This window comes from Struthio camelus, chromosome 1, assembly GCF_040807025.1.
Source record: "Struthio camelus isolate bStrCam1 chromosome 1, bStrCam1.hap1, whole genome shotgun sequence".
Lineage (NCBI taxonomy): Eukaryota > Metazoa > Chordata > Aves > Struthioniformes > Struthionidae > Struthio > Struthio camelus.
The window spans coordinates 212600155-212625087 of record NC_090942.1 but is presented as its reverse complement, the minus strand read 5'-3'; the positions used below and the strand labels follow the sequence as shown (position 1 = coordinate 212625087).

General features: G+C 41.4%; 2 protein-coding genes and 6 non-coding genes across 34 annotated transcripts in view; 1 reads left to right on the top strand and 7 right to left on the bottom strand.

Moving 5' to 3' along the window:
• TAF1D (TATA-box binding protein associated factor, RNA polymerase I subunit D) overlaps positions 1–14237 on the bottom strand; it is a 17839-nt gene extending 3602 nt beyond the window's left edge. The window contains exons 1-14 of one of the 26 annotated variants that reach the window (XM_068930504.1): positions 13998–14215; positions 12739–13157; positions 12176–12255; positions 10208–10462; positions 9645–10083; positions 9167–9342; positions 7606–7657; positions 7011–7284; positions 5584–5654; positions 5284–5333; positions 3773–3931; positions 2439–2476; positions 1519–1594; positions 655–709 (exon numbers count right to left, since the gene is read on the bottom strand). In XM_068930504.1, coding sequence (XP_068786605.1) covers positions 7180–7284; positions 7606–7657; positions 9167–9342; positions 9645–10083; positions 10208–10449 — 1014 coding nt within the window. In that variant the 5' untranslated portion in view covers positions 10450–10462; positions 12176–12255; positions 12739–13157; positions 13998–14215 and the 3' untranslated portion in view covers positions 655–709; positions 1519–1594; positions 2439–2476; ... (2 more) ...; positions 5584–5654; positions 7011–7179. The other 25 variants (XM_068930496.1, XM_068930493.1, XM_068930505.1 and 22 more) reach the window with 25 other exon arrangements.
• LOC138065883 (small nucleolar RNA SNORA18) lies at positions 759–891 on the bottom strand. Its single transcript, XR_011138928.1, has one exon. It is a non-coding gene; the product is annotated as a small nucleolar RNA SNORA18 (small nucleolar RNA).
• Positions 1919–1991, bottom strand: LOC138065877 (small nucleolar RNA Z40). Its single transcript, XR_011138922.1, has one exon. It is a non-coding gene; the product is annotated as a small nucleolar RNA Z40 (small nucleolar RNA).
• Positions 3019–3152, bottom strand: LOC138065880 (small nucleolar RNA SNORA1). The gene has a single exon (XR_011138925.1). It is a non-coding gene; the product is annotated as a small nucleolar RNA SNORA1 (small nucleolar RNA).
• LOC138065879 (small nucleolar RNA SNORA8) lies at positions 3538–3678 on the bottom strand. Its single transcript, XR_011138924.1, has one exon. It is a non-coding gene; the product is annotated as a small nucleolar RNA SNORA8 (small nucleolar RNA).
• Positions 4031–4156, bottom strand: LOC138065886 (small nucleolar RNA SNORA40). The gene has a single exon (XR_011138931.1). It is a non-coding gene; the product is annotated as a small nucleolar RNA SNORA40 (small nucleolar RNA).
• LOC138065893 (small nucleolar RNA SNORD5) lies at positions 5468–5539 on the bottom strand. The gene has a single exon (XR_011138938.1). It is a non-coding gene; the product is annotated as a small nucleolar RNA SNORD5 (small nucleolar RNA).
• C1H11orf54 (chromosome 1 C11orf54 homolog) lies at positions 12849–24933 on the top strand. Of its 2 annotated transcripts, none has more exons than XM_068930514.1 (9): positions 12849–12937; positions 14982–15105; positions 17105–17203; positions 18137–18210; positions 19032–19133; positions 21240–21416; positions 22180–22329; positions 22921–23037; positions 24547–24933. In XM_068930514.1, exons 2-9 carry the CDS (start codon positions 15048–15050, stop codon positions 24718–24720), a joined length of 951 nt encoding a protein of 316 aa, XP_068786615.1. In that variant the 5' UTR covers positions 12849–12937; positions 14982–15047; the 3' UTR covers positions 24721–24933. The 2 variants fall into 2 exon arrangements, with proteins under 2 accessions (XP_068786615.1, XP_068786616.1); XM_068930515.1 differs by having other exon boundaries at positions 12914–13148.

Below are 24933 nucleotides of genomic sequence, written 5' to 3'. Positions count from 1 at the left end.
GCACGTAGTGGTTAGTAAGCTAAAATTATGCACTTGATTTTACAAAAATCATCATGCAACTAAAAGGGAAGAATTCATTGCAACTTCACCTACTAGGAACAGCTTCAAAAGTCCTTTCAGTTATTTTATATATCCCTACAATGAAGCATTTCCTACTTCTTCCCATAATATTTTACTTGATTTACTGTATATTCTATAGCTAGGTATTCAGGAATTCTAATGATCCAGTAATGAACTGGCCAAGTCGTTTAGGAATTAAAAACTCAAACTCAGAAACAACTGTTACGCTGTTCAGCATGAACAGGTCCGTATGAAACTATCAAGTATTCACTTGTCACAGAACCAAAAAAATGCAGCATGTTTATAAAGTTACTTTACTTTCAGACAGACACCACAGTGCTGTTTCTTTTGAACTCAAAGCTGCTTGAACAAGTAACAGTAAAGAACCCCTCCTTTAAGATTAAAAGGGAACAGACTGATCCAAAAAACTTAAGCCACAATAACTAGAAAGTTTTGTAGAGATACCCTAATTTCTTTAAAAAAAAAAAAAAAAAACCAACAAAAGTCTGGCTTAAGTTCAAACCATATGATTCAGCATGCAAGTTGCATCTGAAATTCCCAGGTCACAAAACATGCCTTTTATTTGACTCTTACCAAGCTTTTCTATTTGCATGAATTTTTCATTCATATCAAAAGCATAAGTCAGTACCTAAAGGAGAACATAAGTGTTATTTCTATTCCTAGAATGTCAAATGAAGATCTGTCTTGCAGTTTTTATCCCACAGAGCTAACAAGTAGTTCAATGGGTGAAATGAAACCACAAGTTTATTCTGTGAGGCGTTTCCAACGACAAGAACCTACAGAAGAGATCCTATCGGGATAGACCTCAACTTTTCCAGTACTATAAGCTGATGCAATAGATGAAAATCAAGCAGACCGACAAGGTGTCTTGCCTCAAGATACTTAGAAGGATATATGCAATTTAAAATACATTTCGAGGGAAGAGGAGATAAGACACTAGTATCATCAACACTTGGAAAAAAAGGGGGAGTAACTCCTTCATATTAAAAAAAATGCAAGTGAGCTAGTAAGGTGTAAGATGCATAAAAATAATTACAAGTACTAGCAACATTTCAGTGTTAAAAGCTAATGCTACCTGCAAGGCAAAAAAACAAAGGGAAATAAGTTTCACTTCAACAGAAAATTCTCAAATTCTCCCTATGACTTTAGTCAAGTGTTTGCTACTTGTAGAACCAACATTATCAAGTCTAGTTCAATAATTTCAGTTTTCCTTTGAGAAATTTGTGCAAGTATTCTTTTGACAAATGGAAGTTAAAAAGAAATCCTTTCCTGAATAGAATGAGCACGAGCACTACATTAAAATATAGTAGAAGTGTTGAGAAAAGTCCCTGGAACATTCCTCGAGGCGGTAAAGTTTCATAAAGAGTTCCAGTCACAGGAAACCAACCAAAGCCCTCCAATCACTAAGAAACAGGCAAAAGTTTGTTTCCTACTAACCTGGTAGGGCTTTCATATTTCTGTTAAATGGCTGCTTTTATCCCTTCTCTCACTTTGTTCTCCAAGCACGTACCACCTAAAGAAACGCCACATCATTATAGGGTTAAAAATGGACATGCACGCGTATACAAAAACAGGAGACTAGAGCAGTGCTAGAAATAACTAGCAATATTTCCTGATGACCACTCTCCCTGGAATCATACTTCTAGCTACTAGTATGCCAGAGTATTTATTATCATCTTTTTGAATTCATCAGCTCTCAATTGAAGGCCTTTTTAAAAAACATACAAAAATGTCACACACAACTGTCAGTGAACAGAAAAGATGATGACACCAATCATAGCATATTAAATATTCAGAATGGATGCCTACAATAAAGTGCAATGAAAAGAACACTTAGATTTGTTCAGAAAGGCTGTTCTCATTCACTGTCTTCAGAGCAGTTGAACATTTTGCCAATCATCACAACAATATATTTTCAAATTTAGAGGAAGATTAGCTCTTTGTTTTATTCAGCAACATTGCACCCTTTCAGTTGAAAGGGTACCCGTTAACTCAGCAAGTAGCAGCTAACCTGCAAGAGGCAAGGATTAAAAAAGTAAACCACCTGACCTTGTATTTTCAGCAGGCCGCAGAGAACTACCACAGTTCATGTGATTTATATTAACATATATATCACGTCCAAACACTTGGAATAGAAAGCTATCTTATCCACATGCAGCATCAAGGAGATTGATATTACATTAAAGAGGAATATCACTATGGGCAAAGATAATAAAATGAATTCTGGTCTGGTGTACCACATACTGCATGGTTTTCTTTAGATAATGTGCAGATATGAACTGAAGGAATAAAACATCCCTCAGAGCAGTGTAGCCTCCTTACTATTTCAGTAACAATCAGTCATCCTACTAACTTACCAAGGCATTATGGCAGACTGCACGTTCAAGTCAGCTTCCTGAAAAGAAAACAGGGAATTTTTGTCTCTGAGAATTGAGTTAAATTTTCCTAAAATTATTAAAATGATGAGGAAACTTGAGGTACTTTTTAAAAAATTCTCAATATGAGGCAGGCAGGCTGTGGTCAAGTTATACTGCCTTTTAGCGCCCAAATGCTAATGCCACAACACAGAAGCATTTCTTCAAGTCAGAGACACGATCCCGTCCATCATAAAAGTAACAAGAAACAACCTCTACAGTTAAAGAAATAACACTATGGCACAAAAGGCACAACTCTAACAGGAGTCACCTAAAAGTCAGTTGGTACTGTGATCTACAGAAAACACAGAAGATACCGTTTTAAGATGACTTACAAACACGCTTTCATAAGCCATCTGCAAAAGTGCAGCACTCCATGCCTTTTTCTTCTACCTGTCGATCCTGCATCCTTCAGCAGATACAATCCAGAGTTCAAAGCCATCAAAACAAGCTAACCCTCGGGACTACTTCACAGTAGCTGCACTTTGGACAGTAATGGTGTAAGAACTGTTTTGCTAAGTAACCCTGTTACAGGTCTCATTGTCACCACTGCAATTAGCTTTACAGTGAGGAAAGCATAACCTGGTTATTCCTCTAGCCACGTTTTTCAATTTCAGACACACAGTAAGTCGTGTCTATTTGCTGAATAACGAGGCATAACCATCAACTTTGGACAGTTTCTGTAGAACAGCTTCTATTTCTAAGCCTAACCAACTACATTATCATAAACACTTCACTATCTGCCTTCTACTACTTGAATTCGAGTTCCAAAATAAAATCTTGTTCCTTTGGGAAAAGGCAGCTTAAGTCTAAAACTTGAGTCTGTATGACCCTCATCCAACTATTTCCACCTTGATAAAGACTATTCTCTCAGTACTTAGCCGAACTACAGAAGCTTTTCACTGTTTCAGACATGTCACAGGAAATAGTTTTACTCTAGTTCAGTGATTTAACCACTATATTTATTGCAATAAAAACAATGAAATACAACACTGAAGAATGGTTAATATGACACGTAGCTAAATAAAGAAACTTATAATCTACTTGTTTCAACAGAAATACCAAGTTTAACCAGTACATCTGCATGAAAAAAATCAACTATGCCAGCCGCTGACTCACTGTAGCACTGCTTTTTCAACACCATTAAGAAAATACTGCTGGTTGCAGATACCATACAAGTTTAGACTAACTATTTGCAGCAGAAGTCTGTGAAGTACTTTCCAAAAGAAATCCAATATCCTCATGCTGAAGCTCAACAGAAATACATCAGAACTTACCTCTTTCACTAACAGGTTTAGTATTTTCCACACAAAAAGCAGTGAAGTAACAGATTTGCACTTCAGAATGCCAGGAAACAGTTGCAAGAATTCAACTAGTCCAAAACAGTTACAAACTGCTGCTCACTGTGGCAGAGCTGGTGTACTCCTCCGAAGAGTCTGGAAAGAAAGTGTGATTACATATCCACAAATACAGAGCATGAAACTGATGCCCCACGTTCAGTATCTGCCTGTATTCTACCAGTAACTCATTCAAATATTGTCCCTTCACATAAGTAACACAACTAATATGGTGATCAGCTGTGGGTTGCAAAGAAGGGTTTTTTCTAAGCACTAGGTTCCAGGTTTTTGTCTACAGCAAGAGACAAAAACTGAACACGTGCTGAAACAAGACAAACACATCAGCTTTCATCTTATTTTCCACTTTTTTTTTTTTTAAAAAACAGCATTTGCACAGTACACAAAAATCCAAGCTATTTTTCAATCTTTGCTATATACTTACCCATTAACAACTGTCACCTTCCAATATTTCTCTTTTTAGAGGAACATATGATTTGGACTAAGCTAATTGTGGCAAGGAGTTCAATATCTGATGTACTGCTATAAGAGCAATTTATACTGAGTCGGACTGAAGAGACATCTAGTCCAATACCCTTAACTACACCAAAGGCCAAAAGAACATGCCCTGTTTCTATCCTCTTCCTTGAGGAGGTGTGTTCTTGTGAGGTATCATCACTTGCCCAGCCTCTGCTGTTCGCAGCTCAGGGCTTCCCACGTCAAGAGTGTTTGCTATTCAGTAATCCTACGTGAATTTTTCCTACGTGGTACTGGAGTCCTACATAGTATTTCCAACTCTTGAACCCACAAAAACTAAAACATCCTGCAGTAACAAGTTTCACAACTTTAGCTATATATATGTGTGTGGGTGTGCGCGCGCGCAAGACTAGTGCCTTCTGATGTCCCTTCTGTTCTTGCATGGGAAGCAGGAACGAAGAACTGACTCAAACAAGGCTGCATGCATGAACACAGAATTTTACCACAGGAAAGTGACCCAAAGCAGTAGCTGTGCGATACATGCGGATACAGAAAGTGACGGTGGGGTACCACCAGGAGACTAAGCAGTTCTCAAACTCCATCACCTGGGAGGGCTCCAGGCCATGTCAGAAACAAATTAGACATCTGAGAATGCTCTGCAGCATTCAACACCAGGTCAAACTGAAGTACGTCTATACACAGCATCTGACAAAATCTGCATTGAACACGGTTTTTCAAGAATTCAAAGGTCTAGTTTTTATTCAAACACAGGTTCTAATCTTGGTTAGACTGGTAAAAGCAGAGATGCTGCACAGAACTCAATCCCGTAAAGCTGCACATAAAGAAAACGTGCATAGATTTGAAACATGGCAATAGACTCACTTGAACTATAGAAAACTTTTTCAAAGACGTTATGTAAATTAAAGCAAAAAAGCTACCTGAAGGAAAGAGGAATTCAAAACCAAGTAACAACTTACCTCCCACACCATGAAAACTGAGCAGTAGTCCATCTCCCAAAAGGAACAAACTGAAAATTAAAAAAAGATAAAAATCCAGTCAGATATAGCTGAATAACTCAAGATTCTTAAAGCTGAAAATCAGGTTTTAGCAACCAATTTAACACTTGTAATAAGCTCACTTTTCCATGAGTATTTATTCAGTTCTAATCAGAATTGAAATTTAGTTCATTTCTGAGTCACTCAGCAGTTGAACAGAAAAATTCATCATGTGAACTACAGAATGAGTGGGACTCCACATACCACTTTGCTACGCCTTACCCAGCAAGAACCCCACTCCTAGATCCAGGATGAGTCTTTCAAGCCATACAGAGTATTTCTGATGTAGATGCCTAAAAGAGTTACATTTAGCCATTAATTTCAGACTAATATTAAATATGATTTTCAACTACTGAAGAGCACGTTTTGCAGTTTTATTCTCTAGAGCTAACAAGTGGCAATTAGTGAAACCTCAAGCTTTCTTTACCAATATCTGGAACCTAAATCCAAGCACATAAGCAATGCAACTTGTCCAACTCTCATTAATACTGGAACACCTGCAGTAAGGTTCCTCAGTTTGTCAATTACATTTTGAAGGAAGTTAAAAGAACAGAGTCCGTTTTGGGACTTTTTTTTTTTTTTTTAAAAAAAAAACAGCTCCTGCCTACTAAACAGCTGTTAGTTTGCTGATGACAGCAATTTAGTTATTAAAGAGTCTTTCAGTGAGGCATATTACCCTTTGGTTATTTACTACTTCCTGATTCACAGGTGAGCTTTTTGAACATAATTTTCAAGTTCTACTGCTATCAAGGCAGCCTTGTGATCCAGAAGTTAGCAGTGTTCAGACCACTTCTCAGCATCTGCTAGTCATTTCTCCAGTTGACTACAACACCTTTGAGAACGGCATTTGCAACTGGGGACAACTTCAGTCTTTTCTCTAGTCACGTTCATATCAGATCCCATTAGCACTCTGGACCAGGGAGAGGAAAAGGGTTTAGAAAGGACAATATTTTCATCTAGATTCAAGATTCATTCCACTGCTACAGTTCTAAAATAACCTATCCTTAATCAGATTCAGGATCAGAAAGTTAGTTTTCCCAAAGTGTTATTACTGCGCAGGTAAGAACAGACTATGACCTCCAGTACAAGAATTCAACGTATCATGTTTATTGTATTAATAGCACTTTGCAATAAACTTCTAAGAGACTACTTTGGTGAGATTTTATTCCTGTTTCCGGTTGGTATGCATCAGACTTGCAGAAATTTCAGTTCTCTTCAACCCCCTGCTCCCCACTGAAGTCCATTAGAGTATCTCAAAGTACAACCTGCATCTCCCTAAGATACTGAAAAATAATTCCTCAAAAAGCCCTCACAAAAAAGAAAAACCACAAGAGGGAGAGGGGCTATAGTTTAAGTTTCTCTTAATGAAGAATATAGGCATACACACACATGTGTGCACATGCGTACACTCTTCCATACCACACAGCTGCTGAACTGCACTATTTGGAACTTTTCCTCAGTTACAGATAATCCATTGGTTATACAAGTTAAGCTGCAGAAGCTAGTGCTTAAACAGGGTTATCAGCCATAGAACCAGGGCTATTAGTACAGCAAGGACATCATCTAACATACTTAAAAGCATAAGAAAAAGTATGACACAGTATTCCTGTCATTTAAGTTTCACACACAAACAAGCCAAATATACTCACCTTAGACCAGACCTGATTAGGTTCCTTGATTGATAGCACAATGTTCACTTCAGACAAGGCAAGGCGACAATGAAAGGTCTGTCAAGCATGACCACTGCCACCTCATCTGTAAGCTTTCTGTTCACTGAACTGAACCCTGCAGAAGCCAGAGTTCTCAGCAATATATTCTTCATTGTGTCCTTCCGTCAACTCCAGTTGATTCTGCATGTTTCATTTCTGGCTTTGATTTTTTCTTGTTGGGAATTTTGCTGCTTATAATGAAACAGCTGTTCTCCTAAGTCAATGAAAAATAGCAGTGTTCACAATTCTAGCTGTGATAGTTTGAAGTTAATATTCTGGTAGAACTTTGCAAGCTTCTGAGAATTCTTCAGGGAATCTCACAATCCCTATACATTCCACCATTATTTCAAAGAGGAGCATATAGGCTCTCAAAAGTAACTTCCTTCTGATTACAGATCAAGATCACAGGCATCACAAGAACGAGCACTGAATCCAAACTCGAGAATTAAGTACTTTTTTTTTTTAAACTGATTCTTTAGCATTTAGAACAGAAAGAAGGTTAGAGAGTTTAAGAAGTTAAGGAGTATTTACTCACCACTACTCTGGCATCAAGATCTTCTCGACTGTCAGAATCCAAGCTGTTATCACTGAAACATACAAATTCAAATCAAGGTTTGTATTTTACAGCAGTAGTCTCAAGCGTGTAGACTATCTTCCTACCAGAGCCCCCAAGGTTCTCTTGAGGTGTACGGAAGTGCTACAGCTTGCAAGTGTAAGATAACTCTGCTTCTACACTAGGTTGTTCTCAGATGTCCGATTCTGATAGCAGAATTATATCCTAGCTGGAAATACTGGCAGGACAGCAGCAGTGTTCGGCAGCAGAATACTAGAAGACAGTAGTAACAGCAAAGTATTTAGGCTGACAAAACAAATGGGCTAGGAAGTCAGCAAGTTAGAAAACAAGCAGAATACAATCAAGAAAATAAAAGGGTAAGCATCAACTATCAGAGTACACAATTGTTTTGCTGATACCGCAACCAAAATAAACTCTCCCTATTGTCTAGGAACTCAAGCATGAAACTCCTTTCTACCACTATTCACAGACTTCTCTTAAGATAGTTAGGACTCCACAGAAACCACTTTAGTACCAAGGGTATCACTTTAACAAGTGGCACAGGGAGAACTGGTTCCACGGATACGGCTCTGAAAGTGTTCTAATACTAAGATAATGAAGATTTGCCAGTCTGGATCAGCTGACTTGCATTCATCCTACTGAATTTAGTTTCTTCTGCTCTTTTACAGAAACACAAACTAATGATTGTTACCTTACAGGCTCAGTCTAATGCTTTGACGTACCTAAGCCAGCAGCGTAGGCGGTCACTAAAGTGAACGGTGGTTGAAAAAACAGGTTACTACTACTGTATACTTCTACAAAGTCTTCTAGACTCTCCTGGATTGCAACACTGAGTATATTTACAGCAATAAGTCATCTCGCCGATTTGCTTATCCCTTTATGTAAGAAAGTTGATTTGACCTTAAGGAAAGGCTTTAAATGATACTTCACGAATGTTTTTTTACAATAAAAACGGAGATTCAAAAACATTCTTGAATCTTTGCCACAGAACGCTCCACTACTTTTATATGCGATAACAATAGTAAAACTTATTTTAGGAAGCTTACATCGCTTTTCTCAGGTGACTTCTACCACGTCGTTTTAAGAAACGGCACAAACCACCACTTGAGACAAAGACCAGGCCTCGGATTAAGTATACCTCAAAGTCCCGAGTCACCTTGGCAAGCACAGAATCCCAAGGGGCTAAGTGTTTTGTTCCCAAAGTAAATGATGATTTTGAATAGATCTCCATATTCTGATCCCACAACATATTTCTGTAGTTTAGAAGGAGAGTGCAGGAATTGAACTTGATGAACCTGCAACTCTGCTATGGAACTGCACGTGACTAAGCAACTTCATTACCTCCTCAACTCCACTTTAAAAGTGGTATATATTACTGAATATCAGAAATATTAAGAGGTTTTTCCACTAGTGACTGCCCTGCATCCACCTGTTGAAGAGGACAGCCATGCTATACACATGCAGACTTGGGGGGAAGGGCCAGCAAGTTTTATACTTCCTAAGTATTTAAAGATTAACTTACTTTGTCTCCCGGATAGGGGAAATGGGGCCTTCATCATCTAAGTATTTGTGTTTCCGCACTGCCAGACATTCTTTTTCTAAGTCTTCACTAGCTTTAAGGTTTTTTAAAGCCTTTTTGAGATGTTCTTCATATTTGAGCATTTCAATGTACTGGAAATATCCCTTTGCGGCCGCTTGCTAAAGAAAAAAAAAAATGCATCAGGCAAGATCTTAAATACTATTATACAACACAAAATAAAGCAGTTATATTAGCAACTTAATACTGACATCCTTGTACTTCAAAGTTCTGTGTTTCTCTTAAGAGATTAAGCAGACTACTGAACAGCAAGTGTCCTGTTTACCAAAAGTACAATGAAATCTGTTTCACAGTAGTTCAGTGAGACCTGTTTCATTAAGTAAAAGCACCACATAGCCAAAATTAAATGCACTGTTTTTAAAATAAGTATAAAACGTTCCCCCTCACAAAAGAGGAGACTCACCTCATAGCCAAGAACCATCTTTAAAGGGATATGTTGCTTCCCATAATGTCTTTCAACAAAAGGGAACTGAAAGCCTCTATCTAGAAGCCTTTTCTTTTGCTCTTGTGGTGATGCTGTCAGTGGTGGCCTCCCCACAGGCATCTGTGTGCTCTCATACTTTTTCTTCCTCTTCCCTGAGCCACCCTTATATTTTCGGTGTGCAGCAGCCTTAAACTTTTTTCCCCTGAAGTGATAGGCAAAAATGGCTTTCAAATTCAGTTTTGACTTCTGCCGTTTGGAGGTTTTAGATGATTCCACTGGGCTCGGAGGCGACAGAGAGCAATCTGAACTTTCACCGTCAGGTACTCCCGCAAGAGATTCTGCTCGCTGCCTTGAAGGTCGAGATTTCATTTTTTGCTTTGAAGGCGCAATGGAACACTTGGTATGGTATTCACTGCCACTGGAAGCAGAAAGATTGCTAAAGAAGAAACAATACTTACTTTCAGAAGACTGCTCACATTTATGATTCATCGTACAAATTCTGTACATGAGGAATTTCAAGAAACTAGAGAGGAAAAACTCACGTTTCCGAATCACTGCTGTCCAGAAAGGCCATAGCTGAAGCAGCTGGTGATTTGTGTCTACTGTTAAGCTCATCTGAAGATTCCCCAGGAGCAGCATCCTTCTGCCCAGAGCCTGAACACCTGCTTTGTGTATTTAATTCACATTCATATACTTCCAATGACTCTTTCTGTTGAGTGAATATTAAATCCTGAGGATCAGAGCTAACAGAACCAGAGGCCTGGGATTCATCTGTATCAGTCATGTTTCAGTTTGTCCTAAAAAAAAAAAATCTGTGAGAACTCAAGAAGTTCGTAATTCAAGAAAATTTTACATTACTCAGATAACAAGCCTCCCCCCATTCTATCTAATAAGAGCTAGGTTATGAGAGCAATCTGTGAGGAAATTTGGACACAGATTTTGCTATGAACGGCAGACAATTATACTAGCCCTCAGAGTAACAATTAAGCTATAGCTATATCTCTCAAGATATCCATAATATTTGGAAGTGATTTTTATAGCTCTTCTGCTCCGACTGCCTGTTCAAAGCAAGGCTGATTTCAGAGTGTCATCAGATTGTTCATCAGCTGGTACAGGCCAGTTTCCAATGTCTTCAGAGAGAAATTTTACAGCCTCTTTGGGCAACCTGTTACAAAGTTTTATACCGCTCCCTATCAGGGATATTTTTTCCCTAGTATAACAATACATTCACCTGGCCAACAGCTTTTTAGAACTGTAACGCTGCTGTGTTACAACAAGCGTAACACAAAAAGACTCACTTCCGTGTACTTACTATCATTTTAAAGTAATCTAAGCAAGTGTCAGAACCAGAAGCCACTCCATCTTCCCTCTTGTGTTCTTCCACTAGTTACATGGTACCTAAAGCCTCTTGGTGCTTGCTCTAATAGTCTGTTAACCATCTGTTCACTGTCAACCCAAATGAAGGCTAACCACACACAAAAGTCAGTTTCTAGTTGAATCAGCAAGACAGCCCAATTCACACTCCAGCTGCCCAAGTCTATGCAGAAGGGCCTAGAACACACAGCAGAGGGAACCTACCTTCCTATGTAGTAGTCTAGAGTCATTTCATGCGCTTGCTAGTCATTTCCTAACCCCATAGTACTGCATCTTGATAATTCTACTGTGCTTTCTACAGCTTTACAGACACTTCACTTTACCCAGGAACATCTCAAAGGTAGACACAATTTAACATTTGAAGACACTACAGAAAAAGTCACCTTACATCTTTAGATAACCTGCTGTTGTCATTTGCTTAGCAGCTTCAGAGTACAGATTATTATACACACTCAGGAAGAAGGGAAAGAACAAAAGCATAGGAAGACAAAGGTATACAACAGGAAAGCCAGCAGTCTAAAAACACTGGAGATGCATATATAGAGTAACAGAATGAATGAGAACAGGCTAGAACAAATAGTCCTGTAGTCAGATATTACTGAACAGTGACAGTCATCACTACTTGAAGTAACGGGTTCCATTTCCTCCCATCCCATACATCTGGAACGATCTCAAACTTATTTCAGATCAAAGAAGGCAAAAGTACCACAAGTCTGCTGGAGCCTTACATCAGTGATTAAATTTTAAGGTGATTTTTTTTGCATCCTCTAACTGTTCAAGGCAGAACCTATTTGCTTGCCCTTTTCAAAATGAAAATGCAGGCTTGGAAGCAAGTATTTAAGGAAACACAGAGCAGCTCAAGTTCATCCCAATGCAGTTAAGTTAGCAGCACAGGGGCCCCATCTCCCCTCCAATGTCAGCAAAGAGAAAATAATTTTAGAGAACAACCCACATTTACTTTCTAGGTGAACACTCTTCGCTGAGTCTAGAGCAGCTATGCTGCCACCCATTCACCTTGATTGACCAACATCCTGACAAACATGAAGCGGCCAGAAATTAACAACATAACAAACTGCAAAGCCACAAACACATACAATAACCACATGTTAACTCGATAGGCTGTAGTTAGTACTTACCGCAAGCAGCTCAGCACTATCTTCCCTATTTCAGCTCTGTTCTTAAGAGCGACTGGCACATCATACTGCTAACCGTTCTCCTGTAAGGGGGCATGAAAGAAAATTACCAATTAATCGTTAAGCCTTCTCCCCTCCCCGAGAGGCCTCCGTTACTCGGCTGAAGTCCACCTCGGGGCCGACCCAGGCGGCACACACCGCCCCCGGCCCAGCCCCGCTAACAGCGGCGCACCAAGGCCGCCCCCACGGCCGACATTTTGTACGTGGGGAAAACCGCCCCGTTCCCACGCCTCAGGGACGCCCCACCGGGCACTGCCGCCGCCACCAGGAGACCCTCGACGACGCCGGGCGGCGGCAACACCCACCGCGGCGGGCCAGCCCGCCTCCCCCAGGCCCTTCCCCACGCAGGGGCAGGCAGCACCCCGCGGTCGCAACTCGGCGGCAGGCAGCGCATTCACACCGCCCCCCTCCCACCGCGGATGGCGGCGGATGGCTGACGCACCATCACCCACCCGCCCCCCGCTTCGCCTCCGTAAAGAGCGCGAAATGGCCGCCCGAGCGCTTACATAGCGGCCCGCTCTCGCGAGAGGCGCGCGGCCTGACGGGAGGAAGGGAGAGGCTCGGCGTCCCTGGGCCGCCGCCATGTCGGGAGAGGCAGGAGCGGGGCGGGGCGGGGCGGGGCGGGGCGGAGCGGAGCGGAGCGGGATGGCGGTGCCCGGCGGCGGGCGCGGGGCGGGCAGTGGCGCCGCGCAGCGTGGACGGCAGGTAGGTGCGGCGGGTGCTGCGCGGGGCCGCGCGGCGCAGCACGGGCCGCTCTCGCCGTTTTTCCCTCTGCCCGCCTGGCGCGGCGCGGCGCGGCGCGGGGGGGGTCCCGGGGGTCCCGGGCTCTCGCCTCCTCTTCGTGCCTGGTTTGAGCCTCCCAAGAGCTCCTGGTGACACGGATTGTCCTGCGTTGCTCCTGCTCGCAATCGAGCAGGTTTGTTATCTGTAAAAACAAGCAAGGCACTGTGCTGTTCGGGGATTATCCGCTTTTTTGAGTTAGGAGGCTGTGGAGTAGAAAAGCTTTTATTATTATTATTTTTTTTTGTTGTTGTTGATAGCGTCTCCCTCCCCTAAACAGGTTTCCTGACCCACGGCCCGGCCTCGGCGCTGCAGGGCAGAGGCAGCCTCTGAGCCGGTCCCCAGCGGCCCGGCCCGGCGGGCCCCGGGCCCTCGCAGCCTCGCCGGCCCCGCAGCTCGGCGACGGCTCCCCGGGGCTGGCAAAGTCTCGCTCTCGTTCCCGCTTTCCTGCCTCTCCTTTGCTGCCCGCTCCCTCTTAAGTTGACAGCTCCGACGTAGATAATCCCTTCTTTCTTCTCGCACCCTTTCCGAGTTCATCAGCAACTTCAGTGTTTCTTCGCTCCGGTGCTTCTCGTTAGCCTTGACCGACATGAGCCCGTTAAGGATCCCCGGTCTCATGGGATTCACCAGTTCGTATCCCGCCGCTACCGACTTCCGTTCCATATCTCGGGCAGTCAGGCGGATGTCTCTGCTGCTGCGTACCCTTCCTCCGCCACAACTGTGTGGTCTCCTCCGTCTCCCTAGTTGAGGAACACAACTTCTGCAGGCGCGTCTGTAGATGTTTTGCCCTTCTTGGTGTCATCTCTAAATTTATCATATCTCACTGCTTGTTGTATCTCCAATTTTTGCCTGTTATCTCTCTCCCCCTCGCCCCCAACCCTGCCACTTTTCTAGCCGGTAACCTTTCCTGCCTGGCCTCTTCCCTGCAAATTTGTTTTGATTCAGGATCTGATGTTAACCCCTGCCTAAATGCCAGGGTTCTTACCTCATCTGCTTTTTCCCTGGCCGCTCTCTGTTGCTGTGTTCCTCTTGGTAGAGCTCAACCTTTTGAAGTCTTTTTTGGATCTTGTCCCTTTGGTTCTTGTGGTACCATCTTGTGGTACCTGCTGTCCCAGATCTCTTCCTAACTGTTCCTTTAGCGTTTTTGTTTGTCACGCATCTGCACTTCTTTCAAAGCTTTCTATACCAATTTGATGTCACTCCAATTTCTTTTTGTGTTGTGCGCAGCGGACAAGCGCCTAAGGAGTTAATGATTGCTGTGGCTGGTTTATAGGTAGTGTCTAATCAGCCATTTCTGCCCTGACCTGGTGGTTTGCCCTCGTAACTGCCTTTGCTGTTGCAAGGCTGACCGAAATACAGTTCGTTTGAACCAAGACTCTGAGACTTAAGTTCAAAGCAAAACTTTTTGTTAAGGGCCCCCTACTCAAGATACTACACAACTGGTGTTAGAACTTGCTGCTATTGTTTTCTCTCTTGAGAAATGCTGCTAGCCCGTTTGTCTCTGGAAGGGGAAGTATGCCCAATATCAGCTGGAGACCATATTACAGCTGAGGCTGAAAGTCCAAAGTAGGTTATGCTGGGAAAGTAAACATTAAAGTAGGGAGGGACCTGGGGAGGCAGCTAATACGCTCGGAAGATCCTGGCTTTTTTTCCGAAAACAAATGATTGCTTCAGTCTTACAAAGGATGGGTAGCTTACTTGCCTCTCTCTTGAGCCGATTTCAACGTAGGCTGCATTTTGCCTACAGCCATTTGTATGCTTGAGGACTAGCACGTGTAATGCTCTGAGCTTGCTGCAGAGCTGACAGATCTGTCCTCTTCCAAAGCACATTAAAAAATTAACAGTAAACAGAATTACAGTTCTACTGCCTCTGCATTCTTGAGTGAAATTGCAAAATAAGTTAGGTATCAAAGAACAGAATGAAGATACAAGCCTGTTTTAATTGTTAAACCATTATCCTTGTTAACAGATCAGTTGCTTCTAGAGCTTGGTATACTGTGAGTTCTGACTTGACGAAAACCACACAAATTACGAAATGGCCAAAGTCGAAAGGTTTGCTTTTCACGTCCCGAGTTTGGAGGAGCTTGCTGGGGGTAAGTCACGCATTGTGCAACTTTCTACACACTTAAAATGTGCATTTCAAACTTACCTTAAAGCTCTTAGCATAACCTCTCTATAGCAAGTACGCACAGAATGCTTCTGTTGCTAGCACGCTGAAATGTAAAGAAAAGCACTGGTTTTCTATGTGCTAATATTTCTTTAAAACAAACAAACAAATACAATCTCCCTAAACCCCAAATTATATTTAAACACACCAACAGGCTCTCAAGCCCTTTAAAACAGTCTGCTGCATTTGGAGATTGATGCAGAACTTGTGGAAGTTTGACAGTTATAGGCTCAGGTTATTAACACAGGTGGGATTTCCTATCTTGATTAATCTTTCTCTTTCAGGATTACTCAAAACACAGCTGACAAGATGCAGTATAGCATGACAGGTTGATAGGTGCAGATTGGAAGTTGGAGAGGTGCAGATTAGCTGGTTGAATTAGAACCAGGCTGAGGGGTACATTTTATTGATTTTGTTTTTTCTCCCAACACCTTCACAGAATGTTCTCATGCACTACAGAGCTCCTCCTTTCCTTGCCCTAGTAGAAAGGTGCTATTCTTTGTGTGCCCTGCAGCATATGAGTGGTCCTCAAGTTCAGTCTGCCGCTCTCCCAAATCTGTGTTGGTTTGACATTTGTATGTTTTGAGAGAGTGCGGACCCAGCAGTACCAGGGGTGATTCCTAGTGCTTTTCTCCCCCAGAGTTGTCAGGCTGGAGCAATAGGCCAGGGTTGCTTATAGACCTGTGGGTTCAGTGTAATTGCGGTAGGACAGCTTACAACAGTTGCAAAGGAGATGGGGTACTGAGAATGATTTTTCTCCTTTTTTTCCCCTTCCTCTCCTGAGGATCTCCTATAAGCCGCCAGTTTTGCTGCTGTTGAACTCTCAAATATGTTTTGAGGAATGCCCTTGTCCTCTCCACTTCCCCGAAGGTACTGAGATGTGTTTAGAAACCTGCCAAGTACCTTCTGCTGACCTTTGTGGTCAATGGCTTGGTAATTCTGCTCCCCAGAAGTGGGATTGAAACTGATTAGAGGAAACAAAGGCACAGACAGGAAAGTTCTCTGAGAAAACAAGGAAATGCCTGGTTTGAGATCGCAGACTGGGTCTTCTGCTGTTTTCGTTTGAGACATCTGTCAAAGCAACCTCCCAGGGCTGGAGGAAGTTGGACCTTTTACCCGGTTTTTGGAGCGGTGTATGTGAAGGTAATCCTCAACTCAATTAAGGTTTGCAAGTTTGTTTCTTACAGTGAACTTGTTTAAGTCAGAATCCTCCCTGTTGTTTGAGTGACTCTGCAGGCTCTGGGCCTAAAAATGTTGATAAGAAACAAAACAAAAAGTTTACATTTTGGGATGATCACCAGCACAGCTTCGCTATGTTAATTATCTGTCTTGTACTAACAGCAGCACTTGCCAGAAAATCTCCACGTGAATGGAAACATGACAGTCAATATTCTGTGAGAGCAGAAATTTCCAGGCAGCAGAGACAGTTTGAGAATGTAATCAAGCAATTGCAAGCAGTCAAGTTAATATAATTAAAGAAGTCAATGTAACTTCGGCTGAAACTAACTTCCTCCTTTGCCCTCACATGAGCATGAGCATACTTGTCTTGCCCTTGTGCAGTAAAACCATTGCAGAATGTGATGTGAACGCTAATCCGTGTTAACTCCGTGTTGCGTTGCTCCTTGTAGCCCTAGGGGCAGTCAGTCACTGTAACTCAAGTAAAAGCTTGGTGATACCTTAAAAGAATTAGTGTAATAATTATCAATTCTCTAAACAAGCTGTTGTTCTTCTGTGAAGTCCTGATTCAGGAAACAATTAAATACCTGCCGAAAGTATCATTTAAATCAGTGGGGTTGCTAAACATCTTGCTGAAGTGAATCCTAAAACAGACATATTTCTTGTTATTAGTAATTTGCCAATCAATCTTTTGGTAATTTTTCACTGTTAATAACAAAAACAATTGTTTGTCATTTTTCTTATTACAGTTTTGCAGAAAGGGCTTAAAGAAAACTTTGCTGATGCTCACGTCTCTGTTGTAGACTGTCCCGATCTGACTCGGGAACCCTTCAGCTTTCCTGCTAAAGGTAACCTAACATTCTTGTCTCCTACTAGGACTTCTTCAGTTCTTTTTACCTGATTCTGTCTGGTTTTGGTCTTTTAAAGAGGTTGGAAGAAGACAGATTGTTTTTCAGATAGCCGATATGCATGAGATGAAAGCTACATTTTATTATTGGATTTGCTGCCTAGTTGGTGTATGAACAAGGGCCAGTCGTTCAAGTACTGGTCATCGTTTTTTTTCTTAGCCCATGATTGCAATACTTGCCATTTAGTGTACACAGCATGGTTTGAAATTAAGTTATCTTCCACCTGGAGCAATTTTTTTAGAGCCAAGCCAATCACTTCCTGGACCTAGGGAGTTCAGTTTCCATTGTGTCTAAACTCCTGCCATTTGTGCATGTCTGAAGTGAAACTCTCATTCTGAGCGGGATTCATCTGCTTTGTCACTGGCTATCTAGAAGACATACCTTTGATCTGTGCAGCTCATCTGAGTTTCCTCTATCATCAGTGCAGTGAAAGAAGCACATCTAGAAGGTGATTCATCCCTTAAGATATATGTCCAAGTAGATCGGACGAATTATTCTGAGAGCTGGGCATCCACCTTTGCTGACATTTTTCAAGTGCAGTCCCCGTGGTACTGTCCACTGTATGATGAGTGCATCTTACTGGGGAAGTGGTAGATGGTAATTGTTGTCCCCTATAATTTTTTTTTTGTGCTTAGAGTATGTCAATTTTACAACAGTTTGACTCTCATTAAATCTCTCTACTGTGGATCATTTTAGGACTTACTTTCCTTCGTTTCTTAGTAGTGTAACCGTTTATCTTAACATGCTGCACAAGCAGTGATTAAATATATTTGAAAAGTTTGAGAAACCAGTTCTTTGGTGTGCTTGACTGCATGTGCATTTAAGATTTTCAGAGAAAACATTTTGCCAAGCTAACTGGCCGTGTTCTTCCAGGAATCTGCGGAAAGCCTAGGATAGCAGATGTGGGAGGCGTTCCTTACCTTCTTCCTCTTGTACAAAAAGAAAAAGTGAGTTCTTTCGTAGCTGTGGTGTTTCAATACGTTTGTCAAAGAAGAATGCAGTATCTCGTTGAATTAAAAACAAAACCAGGGACTAACAGATATTGTAAGTCTCTCTACTTGCAAAAGAGACTTGCTTGTCAGTGAGACTTATGAGATTGATTCTGACCTGTGTTAAACATGGACCACATCAGGTAATCTTACACACTTCAGCAGAAGCAGCATATAGAGGATGATAATTGCTCATCTTCTGCCTTCAAATAGTAGATAGGTTTTGAGACTCACCTGCTCTCTGCAACAGGAGCTATAGAAGGAACCACCTATAAGCAAGGGCCTGGTCTGCATGCATATAAATAGCTTGTTGCATGTCAGTGACTTCAAGCCATAGCCGTGCTTCTTTGTAAAAACTGGCTGCGTTTCCATCTTCAGGCCAACACTGGATTCATATTACTACCCCTTTTCAAGAATATCATGCCTCCTTTCTGATACCTGGTCACAGCTGACTCTATGTGGTATTCTCTTCCATGTGATTTCCTTTTTTTATTTTACGTAAGTATCATTTTCAAGAACAACAGTAGTTCAATCTTTAGGTAAAATGGCAGGCGGAACATACAGGCAAACTCTACCTGCCAGCAAATAGATGGAGATATACCCAATCTGTTACTACCAGATGTTGTGGTGTTCAGACCTGGGAACTGCGTTCAGCCTAATTATCCAAAAAACTCATGAAGGTGTTGTGAATTAAATGTATCTAGAAGCTATAGTGAATGGAGTGACGAGTCCAAAACAGAGTAGCAGTCTAAAATGAAAGGTGTGTGTTGCTTTTGCAGGTTTATGATCTAAATATAGTTGCAAAAGACATAGAACTGCCTGGAGCTTTCATTCTTGGAGCTGGAGCTGCTTCATCCAGGATTCTTGGAGTAAATGCTGAGGTCAGTAAACAGAAATGTGACAGTTCTCAAATAATTCATTCATGGAAGTATCAAAAGAGGAGACCGGTATCTTATTGAGTATTTCCTGTTTACAACAAAACGGTGATTTAACAAGCACCTTTCATGTCAAAAGCACCATCACACCCATTGAAAGAAATTCAGATGAGGTTCCTGCAAAGCGATGCTCTCTTCTGAGATAGTGAAGATTGATTTTTTTTTTAACTTGTAATTCTCTTGAGAGCGTATGATCGCTTTGAAGCTCATAAGAAACATGATTTCTGATATAGCGCTAGTTGATTGATACAGTTTTTAATGACAAAGCTTAGAAATGTCTGTCAGATCATTTACTGGGAAATGGCTTTAAAAAGTTCCTTGTCTTTTGCCGTCCTGGACAGCTGTGTTTTATCATTCTAAGCTTTAAGGACACTGCATACCAAATCACCTGTTGTACGAGAGATGGGAGGTGAAAACTGCTGCCCATGAAGGCTTTGGTCAGTCAGAGTCCCTTCAAGAACAGGTTTCTGCTCAGAAGTTACTTTCAGTTGCAGCACTGTTGTGCCTCCCCAGCTCTGGCAGTTCATGAGACAAAAGGCAACTGCAATGCCAGAAGTGCCTCTTAGCTGCTGTCACTGGGAAGATGAGTAAAGTTGGGGCAGTGCATTTTGTCCTGAGAGCTGGATGTTTGGCCACTCTGACAGCAGAGTTCTCTGTAGTGATGTGTACGGAGCGGAGCTGTTGGGAGATAAGTTCCATGGTCACGTAAGGGATGACTTTGCTTAATCTGATCCAGTGCTTTTATTATATAAATGAAGCAGCTTTGTTTTGGGATAAATGGAAAACTTAGACACTGTAGTGTTCAAACTCCAACACCTGGCTATGGAGTAGTATACAATTAAATGATTTAAAATACGAAAAGGAGAAAAGGAAAAGTCTTAAACCAGGCATTAGAGGATTCAGGTCATGTTAAAGTACAGTATTGAGTGTTGTCCAAAAAGGTAGTAAGGTTTTTTTTGTTAAAAAATTAAAACGTGTTTTGTTTAAAAAGCAGACTGCTAGACTAATGGACAAGTGAACTCTCTAGATCTTATCTTAGCAGCTCACCTGTTCAGAGAAGTTATGTCCAGATTCACCTAATCTGATTTCATGCTCTTCATTCAGACACTTCACAGTGAAGTTTAGTGCTGTTTTCTGAGTCAAGGGCGGGGGAAGAGAGAGAGTATGGAGGCACTGCTAGAGAAGTATTTCAAATCACAGATTAAGACTATTCCCAGAAGCCCCCATTTCTCTCACAGTTGACTGTTGAGGGAGCTTGTAGAAGATGCTTTTCGGTTAGACATTTCAGTTAGGTACATTTCAGTTAGGTACCTTCTTTTGGGGATGATGAATCTGTGCCTTAGTATGCAGGAAACTAGTGAAAATGTATAGAGCTAACAGTGCAATCAGGCTTAAGGTGTTACTGTCACAAAGAGAGTAGGTGCTAGAAATCTCTGTTCCATGTTTCTGCACGCTGTCTTTTCCCTGTGGGCAAGCCTTAAACACCAGCCAGGCTTACTCTAAATCTGTTCACATTGAAGGTAAAGGCTGTCCTACTACTGACTTCGGTGAGACCTAATGAGATGGCAGTCTAGTATGCTCATTTCTGAAACCTTATCTAGAAACTTCACTGTTCCCTGCTTCCTCTTGCCGTTTTCTTTTGGTAATGTTTTTTGGTGGATGAACTCAGTCCATTTCAGGATTAAATTTGGACCACTATAATAGCTGTGGTTGTTAAGGGGATGTCACGTGAGAAAATATCACACAGAATGCCCTTACTACAGGCAGGCCTCAGATCTCAAAGGCTAGGCTTTTCTTTTTTTTTTTTTTTTTTTCTTTTCATCTTCACAGAATATTAAATTTAACCCTCCAGAAAAAGTAAAACTGATTTTTAGAGTTTTCTACGATGCTAACTACAATATTAACACATTTTTCTAACCAGTACAGACCTGATCCTGAGAGAGAGAACTGGGTGCTGAAAGGGATTATTTCTTGGGATCGTGGTCCAAAGCTTAGGCTGCATATACATGAGTTCTATTGATTTGACTTATTCTTATATGTTGTTCTTCTCAGCTTATTCCTATTGTTCAAGCTAAGAGTGAAAAAAAGCCTGCTGTGAATGGGAGCTACATTGCTCAGATAAACCCTGCAGACAAAGGGTGTCTGCTTGAGAAGTACAGCAGTAAATATACTGACTGCGAATTTGGGCTATTGGCCAACCTCTATGCCAGTGAGGGCCAACCTGGCAAGGTGCGTACTTGGATCAAAGGTAACTTTGCTTGTAGAACTTTGTGGCTGAAGATAAATTTAATGTTTCAATATTTTTCTGTCAATTCACTATGATGACTGTTGAGTAGAAATTACATGAAAGAAATAATATCTCAACACTAGAAAATAATGCTGGTGAATGAGGGGAAGAATTGGTGGAAACAGTGGCATTTGAATTTCTGAAGGGATCAGTAGCAGGACAGCAAAATTTCTTGTCGTAAATCCTCCACTCAAATCCAGTCCAAACTGGCAGTGACTTAAGGTCATTGTTGCCTAATGACTGGCTTTCAGAAATCAGGTCTGTGCACTTGTCTAGTTTATAGCAGAAGTGCTTCTCCCAATGCAGGTCATACAAGGTGGAGCAACCGAAAACTGACTACTGCATGGAAACTGAGGAGTCTTCTCTGTTTCCAAGAGTTTCCTTATGGCAGCATTGAAGCCAACTGGTGGGCAGAAAGGGGTTGGTTATACCATTTCTCACGTGTGAATAAATGATTTGCTGCCCAGCACCCTTCCCAGGAAAAGCTAGTGTTGAACAAAAAGTCAGGAAATAAAGTTGGTCAGGTATTGGAAGGATGCGAGTGGAGCAGCATACGTGGGGAAACTTGTGTTTTGAAAAAGTAATCTTGGGTTATAAACCTGGGAGGATTTCACAGCAACCTATAAATATATTCGACATCTGAAACAGACCTTTGCAGACGGTTGCCGCAGAAGATAGCTGCGGTGAATTACTTTTATTCTCCAGGTTATTGAAGTGAAAGCGAATGGAAGAACCGGGGAACTGAACTTTGTGTCTTGTCTGAGACAAATTTTAGAGAAACACTATGGAGAAAAGCCAGTTGGCATGGGTGGTACGTTCATCATTCAAAAGGGGAAAGCAAAGATTCACATTATGGTAAGTTGCTCTTAATTCCTGTCATTTTCTGTGTCCTGTTGAACACAGAAGTATAAATCAGGGTGTAACATTTTAGTGTATTGACTTTGTTTTGTACTTAAAAATTTGGGCACAAGCTGTTAGGATCTGCAGTATATTAAAGCAAGAAGCTGATCTTACCAAACTACTGATGCTATGTTACCTGGCCATAATGCTGTCATCTTTTCTTTTGGAATCCCCGGACTGCTAAAGAAAGAACTGTAGAACTGTTACAAAACGCATTTAGATTTATAAGGACCTGATGAAATACGGGAACTGAGGTGATACTTAAAACAAGCGATAGACTTTTTTTTTAAATAGTTGAGCTTACCAGGAAGAGAATCCTTACTTCAGGAGTTCTCCCGCTAAGTATCTGGGCGATGAAAAGAGCAATAGTCTGGTGATTTCCATTTCTGGCAGAAACAGTAATGGGCACTGCTGAGCTTGTGCAAGGCAAGAAGAAATGCGACGAACAGAAAAGCGGGGAGGGAAAAAGTGAAGGAAAGTCGCTAGAGAAAAGGTATCTCAGTATAAGTAACTTCATCTCACTCAAAGTGCTTGTTTTTCCTGTAGCCTCCAGAATTTTCGGCCTGTCCTCTGAACACCGATGAAGATGTGAATAACTGGCTCAAATTCTTCGAAATGAAGGCTCCACTGGTTTGCCAGCCAGTAATAGTTTCCAGAGATCCAGTGAGTCTCTTTCTCATTTCTAAGTGTAAACTGAGACTTGTAATGAATTTTGTCTTGGATATGGTTTTCCCTTTAAAAACAGAAAGGTGTATATATATTAAACTTTCAGAGGAGGTGTAATAAAATAAAAGCATCTCACTTCTGTCTCTGCTTTGAATTGAGGCTAGGTCAATCAAGTCTAAAAGCTGAAGGCTGTTCACAGTAGAATGGATTTAGTGGTTCTGTTCCAATTGCAAGAGTGCAGGTGTTTGCGTCCTAAACCCCGCAGCACAGTTTGCCTTAACTTGTGGCCGTATCAGGAGGATCGCCAAGTGATTGGAAGCTGGGTCAGCCGTGTGTTCGTGTAGTTCACTTTCAGAAAAGCTGTCTGTGCCAATGTGGTGTGGAAATATGTGCAATATCTGTCTCATAATTGCTGATGCAAAGTGAAGCCTGCAAACCCTCCTGACTGAAAGAAAACTTCTCTTTCACAAGCATTCAGTCCAACAGCAAACAGTTCAGGATAAAAGACTCTGCTTTATGAAAACCATTAAGATGTTCATCAGTAGGAATATTTATTTAAAAGTAACCAAGAAACCATAGATGTAAATGTCTGTATTATAAATAATAGCGCAGTCATAAGTAATGTGAAAGTAATTTCTCCCCAGTTAAATGGGTCGTGATGTACTTCAAAGTGTTCCAGAATGTGTTCAAGGGTATGACTTCATTGCATCTTTATTTGGCAGCTTTTGGCCTAAGACTAAGTTATGTGCATCTTCCCAGAATCTGTTGATGAGTATTTGGAAAACGGTCATCAACAGCTGCTCCATTCAGAACCAGTACAACTTGTGTAGTGAATGCAGCTGGATTATTCCCATCTGTATCCACTGAAAGCTCAAGAGCACACAGCTAAGCCTGTATTTTTGGAAATGTTCAGGTGTCGCTACAAAGACAGCAGTGGAAGACAGCCTTAATCCTGTGTTAATGAACTGTTTTGTTAATAGATTTCTATCCATAGCATTACTCATCAACAGCCTCTTGATACTCTCACTGTTCAGTATGCTAGCTGTTATTTTATTTGCCGTTTCTCCCACTTTCCTCCAAGCTGGCTCTCAGAATTGGAGTAGAGATTGTTCTTTTACTGCATGGCTCTATGGTATTCAGCACAATGGGGTTCTGATTTCCTGTTGGGGTTCCTTGGTGCTACCGCTTTATGAATACCAAAAAATATTTAATCCCAATTTAAAAAAAAAAAAAAAAAGAGGAAATCTCTGGGAGCTTAACACTGAGAGTTGGAGGCTGTCGAGACTTCTGAATTCTCTGCTCTCCTCTGTAGTACAGCCTCAGACAGCTTTTCCTTTGTCTTCTTTTACTCAGTTTCACCAACATCTTGCAAGTTTTCACTCCTTAATGGTTGTAGAGTTCTTTGAGATGTGTGGCAATACGCAGGATTAACGTGACGCTATGAAAGCACTGTTCTTGCATGTTGTTTGAATGAAAGCACGCTCACGGGCGTTTCTCTGGTCACAGGGGTTTGACCTGCGTGTGGAGCATACCCACTGTTTCAGTCACCATGGGGAAGGAGGGCACTACCATAACGATACCACACCGGACAGCGTGCAGTACCTGGGATACTTTTTGCCGGCAGAATTTCTCTTTCGTATCGACAGACCCAAGGAGACTCATATGATTGGAAGAGACTAAATTGGTCTCTAAACAAACCGTGAGGTTTTCGTGAAGACAGCAATTTAATATTTTAAGTAAAAAGGGTGATTTTTACAATGCTTTCAATTATGCACATATACTTATCAAAGTCAAGAACAAATGTAAGAGCAATAAACTGCCAATTTTTAAAAAAATCTTAAAAGGGGATGTTCAGAGTTTACAGGTAATTGAAATGATTAAGTCTGAACTGAA